This window comes from Neopsephotus bourkii, unplaced genomic scaffold (genome assembly GCF_033783945.1).
Source record: "Neopsephotus bourkii isolate Nb327-2 ecotype Australia unplaced genomic scaffold, CSIRO-AGI_Nbou_v1 NB_882, whole genome shotgun sequence".
Classification (NCBI taxonomy): Eukaryota; Metazoa; Chordata; class Aves; order Psittaciformes; family Psittacidae; genus Neopsephotus; species Neopsephotus bourkii.
Window position 1 is genome coordinate 117,657 of NW_026901376.1, and position 20,417 is coordinate 138,073.

General features: G+C 44.6%; 1 protein-coding gene across 3 annotated transcripts in view; it reads left to right on the top strand.

Moving 5' to 3' along the window:
* Nucleotides 1–14,922, top strand: part of LOC133214227 (cytochrome P450 3A9-like) — an 89,372-nt gene extending 74,450 nt beyond the window's left edge. Inside the window, exons 2-14 of one of the 3 annotated variants that reach the window (XM_061356965.1) lie at nucleotides 2,724–2,831; nucleotides 5,740–5,833; nucleotides 6,256–6,308; nucleotides 7,405–7,504; nucleotides 8,103–8,216; nucleotides 8,499–8,587; nucleotides 9,538–9,686; nucleotides 10,703–10,830; nucleotides 11,495–11,579; nucleotides 11,958–12,118; nucleotides 12,545–12,771; nucleotides 13,929–14,091; nucleotides 14,299–14,922. In XM_061356965.1, the coding sequence (XP_061212949.1) occupies nucleotides 2,761–2,831; nucleotides 5,740–5,833; nucleotides 6,256–6,308; nucleotides 7,405–7,504; nucleotides 8,103–8,216; nucleotides 8,499–8,587; nucleotides 9,538–9,686; nucleotides 10,703–10,830; nucleotides 11,495–11,579; nucleotides 11,958–12,118; nucleotides 12,545–12,771; nucleotides 13,929–14,091; nucleotides 14,299–14,397 (1,533 nt within the window). In that variant the 5' untranslated portion in view covers nucleotides 2,724–2,760 and the 3' untranslated portion in view covers nucleotides 14,398–14,922. Of the gene's footprint in view, nucleotides 1–2,673; nucleotides 2,832–5,739; nucleotides 5,834–6,255; nucleotides 6,309–7,403; nucleotides 7,505–8,102; nucleotides 8,217–8,498; nucleotides 8,588–9,537; nucleotides 9,687–10,702; nucleotides 10,831–11,494; nucleotides 11,580–11,957; nucleotides 12,119–12,544; nucleotides 12,772–13,928; nucleotides 14,092–14,298 lie in introns of those variants that run through there. The other 2 variants (XM_061356964.1, XM_061356966.1) reach the window with 2 other exon arrangements.
* The last annotated feature ends 5,495 nt before the right edge of the window (nucleotides 14,923–20,417 follow it).

Genomic DNA, 20,417 nt, shown 5'->3' on the forward strand with positions numbered 1-20,417 from the left:
TTCTCAGGGTCTGAATCTAGACAGTTTAAACTACTCCATAATGGTACAACTCCCCAGCAATATTTATATCCCAAGTAACGCTGTAGAGTCTCTACCACAACCAGTCCAGCCCTGGGAATCTAAAACAAATTCCCAAAGGAGAACTTCTTCCATGACCCTACTCAAAAGTGAGGTAGACCTAAAGATACAGGCTTATCCAGCCTGGCCCTCCTTATGCCTGTGTAGTCCTTTTCGTCATGGACACAAAATGTTAACCACTGTGCCAATAATCCTTTCTCTTCTGAACTGCTCTTTCTCCTTCACACCTGTGCCCCAGTCATGATTGCTATTCCACAGTGGTTTTCTTACCCTGCATCATTTGGTTTCACAGCTTATGGAAGAAATACATGGGTTTCTGTTTTATTGCCCAGCCCCCAGTCATTATTATACAAGAAATCCCTCCTGCTTATCACACCTTGCTCACAACCTGGATTAGGAACACTCCCTTTATTATGCTGCACCTAACAACATGGTGTTATTTTGCTTTCCTGAAAGCCATTAATCTGAGATACTGAGAAGTGGAAAAGCAGCTCAGTTCTCTTCCAAGGCAAACTTTGGCTTTTAAAACCTCTCACCCTCAACCTGTGGCTGTCACGAAAGCACAGTGGCAACACAGGAGCTGTCATACCGTGAGGCAGCCTAAATGATGAGGGTGAGCATCACCAATCCATCATGTATTGCATGTCATGTGTGACACTGTGAAGTCTTTGGGTTCCTCTCTGAAGGTGCCCAAGCCATCTCTCAAGCACGACCTCCTGGCTGGCTTGCCCTTAGCAGTTTAGTGGGCACCACAGCCAAGAGTTGGAGGTTTCGAGTTTTAATATAGAGCAAGTTGGGGCATAAATGCAGCTCTGAGCTAGACTTATATGTCATGTGGAAACTGGTCATTTGTTCTTGGGTCTTTGACTTTCCTCTGGCAAGGACTGAGGTCTTGAGGGCTGATTGATTTCCTCTGGCAAGACATGAGATCTTTCTGTTTATCTACCAGCTTTCTCAATAGGGTGGTGGGTTTTTGTTTCTTTGAAGTCAATAGGCACAGTCCATTTGGCAGAGATCAGAAGACTGCAACGCAAAACCAGCAGCAAGACTTTCCACCTATCTGGGATTTTTCTACAAGTTTCTTCCCAGAGACTATTTTGACCCTTAAAATGACCCAAACAGGACAAGGACTGAAGCTTATTATTACTGAGGATGGAGAGGTCTACAGCAATCCTGTTTCATGAATAAACTGTATAAACCTGGTTCTGAAAATGGTCACTCAAGAACATTTGGAGCCCAGTAAATTCCGATTTCAAGGCTATGTCAAGTGCACAAAGGAAAACAATCACTGTGATAAGCTTCGGAATGTGGAAGCACCTATTTAATCACCTGCTCTTTCAACATCTCTGAATCAAGAAAGGTGGCACCTGACACGGGCTTGCGTAACTATGTCATGAACTTGCCTGTTCATGTCAAACCAAAGTAGACTGTGTTCGTCACAAAATACTCCGCAACTGAGCTGTCTCTGAACGTCAGAGCAAAGGCCAGGTACAGGTGAAGTGAGATACAAATGCTGCTAAGTCAAATGGTCACTCTCAGAATTTGTCCTGTATCACTATGTGGACCGAGATCAACTTATCAGTCCACCCAGCATCAATTACAGCATCAGCTTCGGAGGCAAGCACGCCGAGCATCTCTAGTTGCTCCCAGTTCAGTCAAGTAAACACCCTTTTGAAGATGGCAGCTCTGCCAATAGGATGGGAATTACTTGTTTTAGTTCTGAATGAAGCACTAAATATTCTGTAGTGCACACCTGTGCAGACGTATAGCCTCCTGCCCTAACATTATGGCCATTAACAAACACCATCCAAGCAGCCCAGCTTTCTTCATCAACATCATCTTCTCTTACCATGTCCATTCCTCTAGGAAGCTATCACTTTCCTGCAATATCCTTACAGAAGAATCACCATAAAATCTGTGTTTTGCCTTTGACCATCTCCTTTTGCAGCTGCTGCCAAAGGGTGGGTGCTGGTTGTGTTCATGAGCCGCAAGCTGGTGTTTTGGACATGGTGGTACTTTAACTGCTTATACCTGTGGAACAGGACCTCTCTTACAAAATGCCTGGCCACAGGCCATCAAATAAGATGGACTTCTAAAGCCTTTATAAGGGCCAAATTCCTGCCTTTGTTAGAAGCTTCTGACCCACCATGGGCAGTGTTTGCTCTTCACATCACAGAAAGAAAGAGATTTTAAACAAAGTTTTGAATTCTGCCAAAGTCAATTCAGCTCCCAGAAAAGACCTGGTCATCCAGCATAGGAATAACCTTTTCACTTCTCCTTCCCTTTTGTAAACAAACTCTGACACCTGCTTTGGGATTTACCTTTTCATTGTAATTTGCTTTAATATATTTTGGTGTAGGAGCCCATGAGCATCAATGAGAAGTCAGTTACTACTTACTATCACAACAGGGAAAAGAGCTGAAATACCCAGCAACGTATGTATTAAATACTTTGAACCTTAGACAGTTTACCCAGTCATTTATTTATCACATGAATCTTGGGGTTCAGATTAGCATACTTTGCTATCTTTGCGTTCCACTCCTCCTCCTTTGTGACAGAAGGACAGCCCCTACATCAGCTGATTGGACACAAAAGGTTGCATACTGCGAAACACTCCTATTTCCCCATAGACTTAGGACAGACATCAAGACAGAACTCAAAGGCAAGCACAGAAGAACCAAAATGAACCTTCTTCCCTCCTTCCTTACGGACACATGGGCCCTTTTGCTTGTTTTCATAGTCCTCCTGCTAGTGTGAGTAACATTTTCTTTATTGGTTCTTTGCTCATGCAGTATTCCTGTTCTTGCTATTGTTTGGTTTTATGCAACTGGTCAGCTGAAGAGCAAACAGGTAGGTCTGATTTCCAGATTTCCAGCTTCGAACTAGGCTCTGGGAATTACAGAGGAGTCTAAAGACCGTAAAGATGTGTGATCTTGCTCCAAGGTTTGGAGTATTCCTGTGCACTTATGGTTTTGCTGCTAAGCATCAAAGCAGTAATCAAATAATAATGGTGCCAGGCATTCATTACCAGCAGGGTGCTGGCTTCAAGTGGGGATTGTGCTCCTTTAGGTCACTTTCCACAGAGATACAGCCTAAGGAAAGCTCTGCTTCCCTGACTGAGGCTGCCTTATGGAGGGGAGCAAGCAGTAGATGACCCTACTGCATGACCTGCAAAGGTGGAAAGCAGCAGAAAGGCACCAGAAAAGGAGCATTCATAAGATCAGCTTTTACTTCTCCTGACTCCTTCTGTAATGCCCATGTAAGATGCTCCACACACAGGCACCTGGACCAGAAGGGATGCTTGCAGAAACCCGATTTGCCACATGGGTGCAGGGGCAGCATCTCATGCCCCATATCCACAGCCCAGCCTTGCTGTGTGAAGAAACAAAGCCCAGAGCAAGGTCAGCTCCCTGTTCCTGGCTTTTCCTATCCTTGCAGCCTGCAGTGTACCCCACTGCTTCAGGGGACCTGTGATAATGAAAACTGCTTTCCTCCACTTTGCTGATGCCATTCAGTGCTGCAGCATAGCAGGGCTGGCTGAAAACCCCCTTCTGCTGGGACATAGAGCATCTCTGCTAGCAACCCCTGCCAACAAAGCTAGACTGACAAACTTTGTAGTATTGACAAGCCCTGAGGCAGAGGCAGCATGTTGCTAGCCATAAACCTTAACGATTAATGTGGTACAAACAAGTACAATCTATTTGTCTGCCCTGGCAGTGCTCCAACCACAGCGGTTCAGTAAGCTCTGAAACTTTGCAGGCCTGTTTTTCAAACCTTTTCCTGTCATTTTGATCACTCAAAAGCCTCTTTGGGGCAGCCTTTAAAATAAAAAACTAACAGCAAAAAACACCCCATCCACTCCAAAAAATCCACCCTCATTCTTGACCCAAACCCTCATATTTCAATGACATTGTGGCCATCTCGTATTGCTACTTACGAGTCCCCATCTTCTGCAGCCACTTACAATTTAGCTGTGACAAAAGGGATGAAGCCCAGATCCTTCTGCTCTGCTATCTGAGCTAAAATAGAAATTTCACTGCCCATTAGCACAGAGAGGTGTTTCAGATGCTTCTTGTCCATCTGGGGCAACTCTGTTCCAGTTCACACATGGAAGAGTATCAGGCATTTTTGGTTCGCTTCCATCATAAGAAGTAGTAATAATTATTCTCTAGCTTTACACTGAATGATCCTTAGCCTGCAGAAAACCATGTTACATTTCAGTCATAAGAGCATCAGACTGAGTTTTTCTGACTGTGTTTCAACCGGATTAAGCCTAGCATACATTCCAATAGTGTTCTGGGGCTTTGTACCCAACCCAGCCTGGCATTTCCTGGTCCTCCCACAGCCCTGGCTGTCCATGAACATTACAAACAAGAATCCACAACCATTTTATACCTAGTACTGAGTTAATGTTTGACAGTAAAAGGTTAAGCATTGACCAGCTGAGCTCTGGGAAACCTTCCTGCACCTGCAAACACCCCATTCCTTGGTTCTTGCTTGTTCTGTTTGGACTTTACTGTGAGGGTGGTGAGGCACTGGAATAGGTTCCCCAAAGAAGTAAATGCTCCATCCCTTGGGATGCCTTGAGTGACATGATTTAGTGTGAGGTGTTCCTGCCCATGGCAGGGGGTTGGAACTGGATGATCTTATGGTCCTTTCCAACCCAAACTATTCTATGTTTCTATGACTATAAGGTGAGGTCTGCTTTTGTGCTCTGGCAGAACCTGTGCTGCAGGGACTGATCCCATTTGTGGACCCCCAGATTTAGAAAAGCATGACTAATTGCAAGGGAAACCCCTTAAATCTCAGTCTAGACTGTGGCTTTTCAGGAAAGCATCCCAAAGATGCCAGCTGCTGCCATGTGGCCCAAATAAGATCTTGGATAACATCCCTCTGCCAAACCTTTGCAGTTTCACATCCCTTCTGCAACCCCATTCGCTTGGAAATCTGCAACTACTAAATAAAAACAAATACTTCGAGGAGCAAATTCAACATAGCCAAAGACAACCTCCAGAGGGCTGCAGCCCAGGCCCTTGTTGAGAAAGAGAAGGCCCGGAGGTAGAGGTAATAACTTCACAGCTTCCAAAAAGGGTGCTTCAGAGGAAAGAAATCTGCAAAGCTGTCAATAAGACCTAAAGAGAAACCCACCAAGACAAGATTCCCTGATGCACCACTGAGCTAATGCTGGGTTAAGGGGAGGGAGAACAATAAATGAAATTAAAGTCCAACTCAAACAAAAGCCTGTTTGGGACACCCCTTCCGGCACTGCTTTGATTCCTCTTCAATAAAAACATGTAAGCTTGGTGTTCCTTGTTCCAGCTCTCTTTTCTGCCTCTCGTTTGGTTGGCAATGAGCTCCGCTTTTGACTTTTGCTAAAGGCTTCAAGGTCCTGTTTGTTCCAGTGCACCTCTGCCTTCAGGAGACAGCTGCTCTTATATCAAAGTGATCCCTCCTAAGCTCTGTATGGCAGCAGTGAGCTTTACCATGTTTATTAAGCAGTCTGTACAAGGCAACTTTCTTCTGGGCCACTTTTCCAGCTCCCGAATCAACCTTCTCTATCTTGTCTCCAAAGGGACGTTGCTGCATCCTCCAGCTTTAGTGAATGCTCTCAGCCCCAGTGCCACCGAGATGTAGCACTCAGTTGTCTTTTCTGTCCCACAGATATGGGACCTGGCCATTTGGTGTGCTCAAGAAGCTGGGTATTCCCGGGCCAAGACCTCTGCCGTTCTTTGGGACATGCCTGGAATATCGCAAAGTAAGTGACTGAAGCCTTCCTTGTTCCAGAAATATCTGCCCTTTACTCATACAGCTAAACGGATATGTGGTGATGATAAGTTATCTCCAAATGCCAAGCTCTGCTTGAAAACATAAGTGCAAAGGCCAACGTGGGATCAGGGCACAACACCACAAACCATAGGGCCTTGTCTTTACAGCATCATCAAACACACACTCGTGGGTGGCTGATTTACAGCTGCCCTTTGCCAGCATCCTGGTAAACATCTCATTCACAAGCACAATGTACATTTATGCTGTCCTTCGTGACATTGTCAGAGGGGAGGAGAACTCAGAAGGCAGCTCTGAACATCAGTTTACAGATATTCCTCCCAACTCGCTGTCTCCAGCATCATCCCCTCTGCTGCATCATCCCCGAGATAACTTCTAAATTCCTTTCCGCAGGGTTTCTTGGAGTTTGATGAGGAATGCTTTAAAAAATATGGGAATGTCTGGGGGTGAGTATGAACCACTGGTCTCTTCTTAAGGTAAAATCAGAATCCATCCAAAGGGGAGAAGAAATTCAGTAGGAAAGTTCCCTTTTCTCCACCTGCAGCCCTGATGGTCCCAGCACAAGTACAGCAACGATAGGGTGCTTGTGGTGGCTTAAAGCCTGGTGATTGCAGGGCTGTGCTGCTGTCATGCTATATGGAAATTGCTTTGACATATACTATGAAAGCTGTCTTAAAGTTGGTAACAAAAGGCACTCACCTGCTCCTAACAAAATCAGCATCAAAACTGTTTACTTAAGGGGAATCTAGAACCAGGAGGTCAGGTTCCTCTGGTTTACGGACAGCACAGGAACTTGAGTGACTCCCAGTACTGAGCTAAGAAGCAGATCTTGTGCTGCTGGTCCTTACTTGCTGCAGTGGGACCTAGAGCAATTGTTGTTGCTCTGGACACCTCCTAAGGCTTTTATTGCTGCTGTTGTAACTTGGGCTATGAACTTGTGATGTATCCTTTATGGTACATCCATCAGTCCCCTATTGCAACTTCAAAAACGGAGTCTGCAAAAGGTATCTTTACATAAATGGGGCAAGTGCATCAATCCACTTAATCTACATCTGTTCCAGGAAAGCATTCAGAACTGGCAGCTTAGAAAGACAAAAACAAGGACTGAGTTTCATCTCCAAGGATATTTCAGTGCTGTCAGCCCAAGTCTCCAGACACCCAATTCAAGAGCCTGAAAAGGGTCGAACAAGTTTCCTTCTAATACTGTAATGTGTTTAAGTGCCTGGAAAACCACAGAGAGTTGGGAGAGAAAGTGAAGACACTTGCTTCGTTTAGTATCTGGTCCTTTGAGGGATTGAACCCTTTTCGTTTCCCAACAAATCTGGGAGGTATTTAGCCCCCTTTATCTACAAAACCAGATGGGAGAAGTCTTGGGAGTCCTTTTCCATCCCCACTTCCTATGTTTCTGTACTTAAGCATCTGCAGAACAGCAAGACTGTTGGTGTAGGAGCATGTAACACATCTTGTTTCCTGGGAATCAGGCAAGCTTCACACTTCAACTATATGGGGTTGTTTATCTGTCTCCTGTTCTCTCCCCACCAGGATTTATGATGGCAGGCAACCTGTGGTGGCTGTCATGGACCCCCAGATCATTAAATCCGTGTTGGTGAAAGAGTGCTACTCCATCTTTACCAACCGGAGGGTAAGAGCTGAAGCGTGATGTACCACAGAGTCCAGAAAATAAAGTACAGAAGACAAGCATGTAGCAGGGTTCCCATAGGGGCTGAGTGACTGCACTATAGGGATTGCTGTAAATGGCCACTGTATGTCACTGTTCCCCTGCCTTACAGCCTGGGGACTGCATACCCAGGCTGGCAGAGGAAGCTGGCTGCCTGCACATCAAATTTTGCTCTCATTCATATATTTAGATGGATGAATTTGAATGTGTGTGAGCAGGCAGGAACCTGTAAGGGTTCAGTTGGCACATGTGCCACAGCCAGAATGGGGGGTTTAGGTAGTACGTTCAGGTGTGGGTGCAGACAACATGTACATATGGATGTTGGGCTTGTTGGATTACTTGGTCTGGATACAGAAATGGCATGTCATAGCTGGTTTACTGCAGGAAAGGAGATTATTTATGTATGTGTGTCTTGAGAGAGGTTGTTTATAAGGCCTTAAGCCTGCTGCCTGTACTAAAACCCCTGAAACAGCCTAGTCAGGGACTTGCATGCTACATTCCCATCCTTGCTAGGAAGCTGCTCTCTTTCCTGGGGTTAACACTTTGCTTTCTTCCCCTCCAGCACACAGATCTAGCAGGGGTGCTGAACAATGCTATCTCATTAGCTGAAGATGAACAGTGGAAAAGGATTCGTACTGTGCTCTCTCCAACCTTCACCAGTGGGAAACTAAAGGAGGTAAAACACAGAGGAGCAGGTACAAACTAAATTGGAAAGTCAGTAGACAGGATGCTCAGGCTGGGATGGTCACAGGGGTCTGATTTCTTCTGTCAGAGCCTGGCAACTAAGCTGGCCTCTTTAATTTATACCTAATTTGAGATGGAAAAGGTTTAAAATAAAACCTTAGCAGAAAGATCATATTTGTAAATATCCATGAAACTCCTTGTAGCCTTTGTAAGGTTGTCTTAAAGGAGGAAAGTGTACTATACTTAACAGACCATATCTGGCTTTGTGTTACAGATGTTCCCTATAATGAAACACTATGGGGAAATTCTGGTGAGAAATGTCCAAAAGCAAGTGGAAAAGAACAACTGCATATCTGTAAAGGAGTAAGTAGCTCCTAGGAGCAGCAGACTGCAGCAAACCTTGTTAACTTCATTCTTTACTGGTAAGACAGGTCGTTCACTGAGTAAACCAGACCTCCAAGGTCAGGAAGGAGGATGAGGATCCAGCCAAAAGCCTGGCTGGATTTTGAATCAGAAAACTTAAGCTGGGGTGTTAGTGAAACTTCCTAGAGGCACCCCCTCAGAGAGAAGTCTTTGAAAGGGGATTAGATAGGGAGGAAAATGCTCCAGCACAGTTTTGTGGATCCACAGATCCAAGATAACCCCAAATCCGCTGGGAAAACCCAGTTTTCCCTCCATAAACTTTGGATCTCAATACATTATTATACTGCAGGACACTGGGGTTGCTGGTGCCTCTGTCCCAACACACAACACTATGGAATGCCCTATTGCTGGGGGTAGTGGGGAGGGAGGCTGTAGTGTGGCCGTCCTCATCCATGCCCTCCATATGGACTCTGGAACAAAACCTGTGTATTTCACCCTCAACTTCAAAGCACAGATGCAGAAGCAGCAAACACATACAAGCAAAGCTTTCCTCTACCAAAACATAAGGAGAGGGCTTGGGCAGTTTGCTGTATTATAGAGCTGTGCTGGGTTGAGCAAGAACATTTACATGGCATGTTTGAAGCAAGGTGTTTTACCACCCCTCCTAAGAGGCTAACATGCTCCAGAGCCACAAGCTGTCCTAGCACTAACCCATTCATGTAGCCACACACTTTTAAAACCCTCAGAAAAGCTGTGCTAAAACCAAAGCTTTCAAAATATGTCCCTTTCACTCTAAGTGATTTCAGTTACCATCTATCCAATTTCCTTTTCAAAAGCAGAGCAGGAACTCTTATGAGACTTTTACTTGAATGTCACATAAGCATTAGGGAGAAATATACTCTCTTGGTCTGAACATTTAACCACAGTCTAGCTTTTCCATCTTTCCTCAGCATCTTTGGAAGCTACAGCATGGATGTCGTCACCAGCACTTCACTTGGTGTGAACATTGACTCCATGAACAACCCCAAAGACCCCTTTGTCAGAGAGATGCAGAAGCTGGTCAAGTTTGACTTTTTTGACCCACTCTTCATCTTGACATGTGAGGGCTTTTTGTTGATAACTTCCTTCAAGTGTTAGAGTACTACTGAAGTGTGGCTTTGGCATATTAGAGACTGGTGCATCCTATACATTAACCAATCAGCCATTGCTTAGATAACTTTACTAGCAAGGATGGAAGTTCTAAAAGGCTCTTGTCTCACCATTTCTTCATTGTTAGCTTCATGCTAAAACTCTGGGCGAGGAGATGGGTAAAAGTTTCCTCCACCTTTGGCATCCACAATGCAAGAAACACATGGACATCCCAGCCAGTATCCAAATAAGCACTGAAAAACGATTCAAGGGTGGAAAAGCAAGTTGAGGTGTGAGGCTTGGGTGGTGCTATCTGGAATGCGTTTTCTGGGAGATAGTACTGAGTGGGGACTGTAATTAGATGCAATTTTCTATCAGTGCAATAGTTCAGTAGTGATGGTGGTGGACCTTAAATCACTCGCAACCTTAAAATCAAGATTAGATACCTTGCTAAAACACAGGGGAAGTTGTGATCTGTGCATAGGGGAGGTTCTGGTGCTGTACTGAAGCTATACATGAACTCAAAATCTAGTTTTCACAATTAAGGAAATGTTCTGAAGGGGACTTGAAAATGTTTGCATGAGCACAGCATGGCACTGAATAGCTCAGCCTGCAAACAGAATTCAGGATTTGCACTATTTCTCTTCTAAGCCACATTCCTGCTGTAGTGCTGTACGATGTACAGACATACCCTGTCCTTAGAAAACAATGCCTTAGAAAAAGAAGCTGGGATATGCTTCGGTCGTCTCTTAAAGCCATGACTATACCCAGCTCAGCTGTTCCCATTGGGAGAGGGTTGCATCAAGACAAACTATCCCAAGGAAAGGAGAGAGAGGAAAAAAGGCAAAGTCCAACTTTTCCCAGGTAAAGAATCAAGAAAGGAAACAGTTTTAGTAGCATCATTACTTCCTCAGTAACGTCCATACCTATCTTCTGAGGCAGAGTTTACTTACAGTGTGCAACTTTATTCTCTTCTCCCCCCCTTAGTTGTATTCCCATTTATTACTCCTCTTTTGGTCAAGATGAAAGTAAGCTTCTTCCCTGGTGATGCTGTCGATTTCTTCATGAGATCCCTCTCCAAAATTAAGCAGGATCGTGAAAAGGAGACCCACAAGGTAAGAGAGTGTGGACTTGCTAGAATCTGTGCCAGGAAATACACTTAAGTGGAATGTAATTAGAGTAATGATATCAAAGGTGAAGGCAATGTACAATGACTGAACTCATTGAATCCACTCGAGTGTAAATACCCGATTTCAATACTGTCAGGAAAGCCTCACCTGAGCAGTCCTGGCAGAGCGGCAAGTGGACATTGCACATGGATCTGAAGCTAAAGCCAGATAAAGGCTTGGGACAACCCAACTAAGCTCAGGTTTGCAGAACTTGTGACAAGTCAGAGCAAGAGACTCCCTGAGGATGATTAGGCAGGGGATGAGAGAGAGCAGAGTAAGCAGCACCAGATCAGCAATAGCAGCTGTCAGGTTTGTGCCTTTTCCTTTCACTTTTCACACATTAAAGCTGTTTAAAGGCAAAATGCTCCCTTTTAGAGTTCAGATCCCTTTCCAAAAACTCATCCAAGACCCTGCTTCACCCCCCAATGGCTTCACAAAAAGGACAGATGTTTCCAAAATAAAAAGCAAGTGTTATGTTTTTCCAATGAGGAAATAGTGTACATTTTGAGGATGCTTTCAGTTTAACAATTGTGCTTAGGCTATGCAATCTGCTTATCTGAGCCCTACAAGGGACCCGTCACCAAAGAAAATCTCCTGCTTTTCTTCTCAGGGCAGAGTAGATTTTCTGCAGCTGATGATCGAATCCCAACACTCCAATGATCATGGGAGCAAGGAAGCAAATCACTCATATAAGGGTAATAATATTTATATACTCATCACAGCAACAGGGGCTGTGGGAATGAGGGGAGTTGGGGACCTGTTTCACAGGGAAAGGGCTCAGTGGGTCACCACCATCGCTACTGACCAGCTCCAGGCAGAAGCTTTTGCCCCTTGCTGCCAGCATGAGGACTGAAGGGAATCCCCCAGGTTCTTTGTCACGGAGTAGGACTGCTACATCCATCCCATCTGGCTCCTCTGTCAAATGACTTCTTCCAGACAGATAGAGCAGCTCTATGTTAATAGAAAGCAAGCGCAACGAACCTGCCTAAACCCCACCTCTGGCTCCCTGTTCCTTGTTGAGAACATAATCAACACTGGCTTTATTCATCTCCTCGTGCCCTCTCTCCTCACAGCCCTGACTGACACAGAGATCCTGTCGCAAGCATTCATCTTTATATTTGCTGGGTATGAGCCCACCAGCACCACGCTCTGTTACCTGGCATATGAACTGGCCACACATCCTGATGTGCAGCAAAAACTGCTGGATGAAATAGACACCGTTTTACCCAACAAGGTAAGGGGATGTTGAGGGGATGGTGAAGACCCTCTGACCCTGCTGTCCTCCTTGTTCAGTCAAGACAATGAGAAATCTTTAACTCCTAAGCATCCTCCCATTGGATCAGACACACACAAAGACAACTCAGCCCTGCAGTGATTTTCTTTTAGCAGCTGAAACCTTGCAGGTACCCCAACTCTACAAACCCATTTGCCTCAGTCTGCACCCAAACACAAGTGGATGTGGATTTCCAGGCATTGCCATCACTGAAAGATGGAAAATGAAACCAATTCTGCAATTTCTACCTTGCATTTTGTTCTTCAGTGAGTCTGAGGCGTACTTGAGGCAGTACGAGTTGGGCACACTTCGGTCTCCATAGTAATTTTAGGACAATCCAATCCTCATACCAACATACCTGGTCGCCTTTATCCTGTTGTCCTACAGGCTCCTCTCACTTATGATGCAATGATGCAGTTGGAATATCTTGACATGGCAGTGAGTGAAACCCTTCGGCTCTTTCCCCTTGGAGGACGACTTGAGAGAACCTGCAAGCAAGACGTTGAAATAAACGGAGTGACCATTCCCAAAGGAGCCATTGTTATGATCCCACCCTATACCCTGCACCGCAACCCCGAGTACTGGCCAAACCCAGAAGAATTCAGACCAGAAAGGTACAAAAGAGCATAATGAAAGCAAAGAACTACCATGCTGCTTTTCCCTCATGTGGTAATTAAGTATTAATCTCTGATTAGCTTCCTAATGGTGTTCTTCTTATCTTTTTACAAACAATACCGATGAGAAACTGCAGGCACATGGGAATGGCATTTGAAGAAAATGAGCTTTGCGCTTAAAATAGGGTTTCAAACAACATAATCTTATTGGGAGAATGACATTGATACCTCACAACCTCTTGTACGCAGTGTTGAGGATTGCTGACAGAGTAGCTGCTGAGCTTTTGTGACTGCTAGCCATTGCTGAGCCTGTTTCCTTGACACAGGCTTTGCTACCAAATACACCAGAATCAATCAGCACTTTTTAGGACAATCTTCAAGTCAGCAATAACTTTTCCCTAGTTGGTCATTTTTATATGTGGCATCTACCTCTCATTCCCAGCAAGACTGGGAGCTGCATGCTGCTATCCTAACCAACATGGCTTGTGGTTTAGAATCTCAGAGTGCTTTGGGTTGGAAAGGACCTTAAGATCATCCAGTTCCAACCTGCTGCCATGGGCAGGGACACCTCACACTAAACCATGGCACCCAAGGCTCTGTCCAACCTGGCCTTGAACACCGCCAGGGATGGAGAATTCACAACTTCCTTGGGCAACCCATTCCACCCTCACACTAAAGAACTTCTTCCTTATATCTAATCTAAACTTCCCCTGTTTAAGTTTTAACCCGTTACCCCTTGTCCTATCACTACAGTCCCTAATGAAGAATCCCTCCCCAGCATCCTTATAGGACCCCTTTGGATACTGGAAGGCTGCTATGAGGTCTCCACAAAACCACCTCCACAAAGCCCCAACTTTCTCAGCCTGCCTTCATACAGGAGATGCTCCAGTCCCAGATAGGAAATATTAGTCACTTTGGGAGAACATATTGCCTAGATTTTTACCTTGCTTCCAACTTCCAATAGTCTGATGGACATAATAAAATCACTCAAGTGAGATCCCACCATGTCCTAGACACTCGATTGCTGGGGTACACAGAGATGCAAAAAGCCAAACTGTAGGGTACCAGTAAGAGGTATCTGGATAAGTAATACAGTTATGTAGCTTTTTGGTTTTTTGCTGCCTTCATTTCTCTTCCCCAACCGTATCATTATCCAGATTCAGTAAGGACAACAAGGACGCCATAGACCCATATACGTACCTGCCCTTTGGAGCTGGTCCCAGGAACTGCATTGGGATGCGCTTTGCTCTGCTGACTCTGAAAGTTGCCATCACCATCCTGTTGCAGCATTTCACCTTCCAGACCTGCAAAGAAACTGAGGTGAGGAGTACGCTATGTTTTGAAACTCTCACACGAAGAACCAGGTGCTTAAGTTTTACACTGCGGGTGCCAATGCTTTGCACCTTCAGCTAGATGCACTTTCAGGCACTACAGATTATGGCCAAACCATGGCCAGGTTTCTTTCCTTTAATCTCTACTTATCCAATTTGTCTATCTCCAAGCGTGTTTTCCCTCTTATTGTTGCAGATCCCTCTCCAGCTGAGCTCACAGGGACTCCTAAGACCAAAGAAACCAATTATTCTGAAGTTAGTCCCCCGGACCAACACTGCATCAGCAGAGGCATAAAACCCAGCTGTCTCTGCAACAGTTCTCCAGTGTCTAATGAGTGCTGTGCTAGCAAAGGGATCACACATCAGAGGACATCTCTCCTACACGTACAGACACACAAGAGCAGCTCTAGTTAATTCTGGAAGCAATTACTACATATTTACTAATGAACATAGCTGTCAGAAATGCATCGTGGATCACTGGGCAGTGACAATACACAGCCTCCTTAATTCTGGTTGCAGAAAACAAGAAATAAATCCAAATGAGAAGCTGATCATCCTCTTCTAAGGGAACTTCTCCATCTGGAGAGAAGGAATTACTGTTGCATCCAAGAGAAACAAGGTGTGATGGAAATTCAAGTCACCAGGCCCTGTGAGGCAGGGGTGGGTGACGTTCTTGGTGTATTGATGCTTGAGATTTCATGTGTTATAATTGAGATGACTGGTGTGAGACTACATCCTAGTTACCAAACCTCTCTTGTGCCATGTGTTAATTAAACTAAAGTGTGTACAAATACTGTCATTAAAAATGTTTGAGAGCTGCTCTGTGTTGTGTATAGCAGCTGATCACTTCCTATTTAAAAACCGTATTCAGCCTCAACCCTTGAAATTATCCATGTACATTGCTTTCCACTTAATTTAATGAATCTGATCCTTCATTTAATGCTATCAAACCCTCCCATTTGTACAGTATTTTACAAACACTATAACTCCCACCTCTTAGTTTGATTAAGAGGTTGCCTTCAGCTCAGCATCAGCCAAACCTTTTCCATGCTGGAGCGACAGAATGAATTGCAGTGAGCAGCAGGAGCCACTGCAGGAGGGCCACTGCTCCTGGGGAAATTGTCTGGACACAGCTTTTAGCTGAGCCTTGCCTCCCAGAGCCGTTAGAGTTTACACATTACTCATGGTAGGATTTGATCCTGCTGCAAGCTACTTTGCTTTACAGCTTGGGCCCTAGGGGCCAATTCTGCCATCAGCATGATGCTTTGACCAAGCTGATGGCCCTTTGACCATTTTGACCATGCTGATGACCCTTAACTCTCTCTCTCCCAGCAAGACTTCCCAAATCATGGTCTCTAATTTCCACCCCCCCAAAGCCACATGCTCCTCTCTTTAGTCTAGCAGATAAAACTGCAACATGACCCTAATGCCTCCATCCAACATAATACACATTTACTCAAGAATTCATGTCCTTTCTTTAAGAGTGGCAATGGGTTTGGGAGTGGCCAGCCAACAGTGCAGGGGATTCCTGATCACTGGAAATCCCCAAATCAAAGCTGTCCATTTTTTCAGTTAGATACAGCAACATTCACCAGCCTTTAATTCAAGAGTAAGCAGCTTGTGCTGTCCCAAAAGGCATATTAAACAATTATAGTGCTCCCTTCTGATTCATCATCTGTGAAGAACTGTTTGGGTTTTGCTACGTACACAACAAGGCATAGTTAGGAGTGCTGTCAGTACAGCCCTTCTTCAGTTCAAACTGTTGTTCATCTCTTAACAGAGGTTAAGAACCATCACTGGGAGATATAGAATCACAGAATGGTTAGAGTTGGAAAGGACCTTAAGATCATCCAGTTCCAGCCCCCGCCATAGACAGGGATGCCTCACACTAAACCATGTCACCCAAGGCTCTGTCCAACCTGGCCTTGAACACTGCTAGGGATGGAGCATTCACAACTTCCCTGGGCAACCCATTCCAGTGCCTCACCACCCTCACACTAAAGAACTTCTTCCTTATATCTAACCTGACCTTCCCCTGTTTAAGTTTAAACCCATCACCCCTTGTCCTATCACTGCAGTCACTGATGAAGAGTCCCTCTCCAGCATCCTTGTAGGCCTCCTTCAGATGGGTCTGTCATACCTCTAATGCTGCAGCAGCTCTGATAGGGAGAGTGCAATGTCCCTGTCCCTAACAGACTAGTTAAAACATGCATTTTCCCTATAGAAAAATAGTGCTAATCAAACCCAAATCCAGATTCAAGGAAAGGGAAAGAAAGGGGAAGCCATCATGAAAACAGCAAGTCACTCGCATGCCAAACGATTGCTTTGAAGTCATTTTGGTATCTCCTGAACCAAATCAAGCACTTCTGCATGACAGTCAGAAGCAGAAGGGGTTAATCCAGCCATAGCCCAACACAGGCAGTCCCTGCCCAGCTCATGGCATCTCCGGGAATGAAGTCATTAGCGTAACTGTACAGATCATTCTTCCAAATGTGAAGAATGTGACTAATTCTCCGGCTTCAGCCAATTATGACCTGCCAGGGCTATCATAACAGCCCATAAATAATGTGTAACAAAATCATGGTAATGAGTCTTCTAGAGGAAAATTAGATACTCTGTGTCTTAACACTGTAAAATTACTTTGCTTATAAGGGCTGCCTCCATCATTCCCAGCACTTTCCATTACTTTGCTGGCTGTTCCTCAGAAATGGATGTAACCTGAACAGGAGTTTGCTGGTCCTGATAGCTGTGCATTCACCACGTTTGTTTTCAGCTGGTTGGGCTGTTTCCTCTTTACCCCACACCTATCACTGCTGAACTTGACTTTCAAAGGTTTTCACTGATAAAACTTATTTACTTTACTTAAACCTTGCTGACTCTTTAGCTGTTTCAACACATCATGGGCAGGCCTGGGACTGTGCCAAGAGGGTTGAGTCCTTGTCAGAAGAAAGCTTCCAAAACCAATACAAGCTAGAAGTTAACTCTGGGGGCACTTCTGTTTCTCTTCTGTCCTTAAATCCTCCCAAACCCTAAGTAAGAAGGAAAAATAACTAAGAAAAATCAATGTTACATCAGCATTTTCTTTTAAATATGCTTTTCCCAGTGCTTTACAGCTGTGTCTCATCAGAGAAATTATTGTTGGATCACTGTGTGGGCTTAATGGACTCACACCCTGGTAAAACACAGGCATCACTCAGGAAGACTTCTCTAAGTATGCAGAAATAGAGTCCCCTTAATACAGAAAGGTTTCCTGGGAACTTCCCAAAGGAGATATATCCCCTATGATATGAGAGCTGCTGTTGTATCAGTCCTGATGAAAGACAAAGAGGTCGCTAAGTGGGGAGATTTGTTTCCTGTTTCTTGGTTGACTACAGCAGAGTAACCATCAGTGCTACAGTAACTTGCCCAAATGATGTAATGGTTCCACTTGATTGCAATGATTAAATGGATTCTATGAAAAACAGGCTTCCTGCTTACAGCAGAGGAACACTTCATGCGCTTCACCAAGTCAGTTATTAGGTGTTTCAATACCAGCCTGAGTCCTGACAGATCCAAGAATGAGCTGACTATTACCAACCCAAGTGTCCCTAAAGTATTGAAGCCTTTTGCAATTCCACCTTGCCTTTAAAGTACAGAATAAAACACTTTGGGCCATATTTCACCTGAAAGGAAGAATAGGCAGCATTGCTCCTTTCTACCTCATCCACTGCTGAGGCACATTTTCTCTATAGATAATCTGGCATCAGAAGCCTACAAGTCAGAAAGAGCACAGGAGCCAGCATGCAGAATCTCATGTCCCCTCCTTCCTCTCTCCATCTCGATAGAATTAACACACCAGCATGGGGGAATTACCAGGCTATGACAGATAGATTGGAAACATGGAAAACTTGCAACTGAATTTACACCCTGACATCACTTTTATCTGCTGTAATGGAGAGAATGAGGAGCATTGAATCTCTCACCATACAGATATGGAAGTTTGAAAGCCCTTAGCATTGCACAAATGTTGGCAGCATATTTTATTTACTGCATCATTAGAGGTTAAAGAGACTCATTCTCCAGAGGATTCATTTTTTCAACCCTTAATATCAATTAAAGCTAATTTCAGCTCTACCCTAATGATTAACATAAAATATGGGAAAAGCTCTAACTGAGCATTTCTGTTCATTACTTCAATTCTCTTGTATTGCTAGGGCACTTTATAGGTACTGATGCAGCTTTACATCACCCATGACACAGTTAGTTTTCCCTTCAGAGCTTTTTCTTTTTGTTACTGAACACTTGAAGATGTTGCAAAAAGATGCACAAAATACTTTTGATGATACGGATCAAAGTTTGCATTTAACCAGTTCATAGGGATGCTCTCTACAGGCTTTCCTACATGGCTGGGTACAATATCTAGGTACAAATCTAGCTTGTTGCATGGCCTACAACTTCCATTTCTCATGTATATACATATATATATATACACATGTGTATGCGTGTTTGTACTCTGATATATTTATGCAGCCAGAAGCTTACAAATGGAGTGGGGAGGACACTATTATTGTTCAAGGGAAAATGAAATACCTTGCCTGCCACTTAGGAGCTGAAGCCGGTCCAGTACAGCTGGATACATTCACCCATCTTTGCCTGGCAAAATACTAGTTCCATCACCACACCACTGAGTGCCCAGAAACACAAGTTATAGCTCATCCCCTGCACTGTATCAGGGCTTCATCCAACCCAGCTGAGAAAGTTCAGGTGCCTCACCCCAGCTCTTCCATCCTGGGGTGCCCAGCTGGTTTTGCTTTGGAATCATAGATAATAGGACTGGAAAACACACTTGGAAAACAGACCACACAGAGCAACCACAAGAGTCTTGCACTGACTTACCTTGGACTCATCTAACCTTTTCAGAACTTGCCTACTTGTACCCTAACTTTAGGGTATTTATTGGTAACAAACACTAATCTGGGATCAATCTGTATCCAAAGGTTACAGCAAAAAGGCAGAGGGAAGGTGAGGAGTGATACAGATGCTCCTAAGAAGGTCAGCTGCTGCCACTTGGGCTGCTCTCTGGTGGTAACCACACATCAATCAGCCCACCAATAGCCTTAGCAACATGGATGGAGGCAAGCAGATGTCTGATGCTCCCAATGATTATAACAGACTCCAGTAGAAATCAGCAGAACGTGGGAGTGGGAGACATGCATTTGCTGATTCCCCTTGCCAAGAAGTGTTTCCCATGCTGGCTGTTGTACTCCTGTCCTGTCCTACAGCTCTGCCCCAGCACTCCACACTGAGATGTGCATCTTCTCAGACAGGTCACTGACCCCACCATTCCTGGTTTTCCTCATCTTTTCAAGACTGCAGGTGGCTTTCTGCTTCCCCCTCCTGAATTTCCATGTTTAGCTTGCAATGACTGGAATTCATTTGGCTGGGAGTAAGCGAAACAGCTCTCTTAAGTGGTAGAGCTAGCTAATAAAGTTTTAATGGAAGGTATTATTTCTGATCTTTACATTACATTAAAAGCCAGTCAGGAAACGAAAGCCCAGGAGGGTCAGGAATGTTGGAAACTCAGCAAGAGAATCTTCTCTTCAGGGAGTTCGCAGTCTAAATGTTGCCCCAAGAAACAGAATGTGTGACAAACACAGACAGCTTGTGCTATTGCAGACTTAACAAGCATGTGTAGATATATATATATACACACATGTGAATATATACACACACAAGGGTATCTATTTTGTCTTTGGAGAGACTCTCCAATACCAGGTCTGATATAGAATCATAGAATAGTTAGGGTTGGAAAGGACCTTAAGATCATCCAGTTTCAACCCCCTTGCCATGGGCAGGGACACCTCACATTAAACCATCTCACCCAAGGCTTCGTCCAATGTGATCTTGAACACCACCAGGGATGGAGCATTCACAACCTCCCCAGGCAACCCATTCCAGTGCCTCACCATCCTCACAGTAAAGAACTTCTTCCTTATATCCAATCTAAACTTCCCCTGTTACAGTTTGAACCTGTTACCCCTTGTCCTGTCACTGCAGTCCCTAATGAAGAGTCCCTCCCCAGCATCCCTATAGCCCCCCTTCAGATACTGGTAGACTGCTATGAGGTCTCCACGCAGCCTTCTCTTCTCCAGGCTGAACAGCCCCAAGTTTCTCAGCCTGTCAACCAAGGCAGTGTCTGAAGTGAGCAGCTTAAAGCTTAGACCATGGCACAGTGCATTTACCTGCTCCAAGGTGTACAACTGCCTTTTACCAGTGACATTTAAACACCAAACCCACTGCTGTCTTAAGGGGCTTTTGTGTGTGTATGCGTGTGAC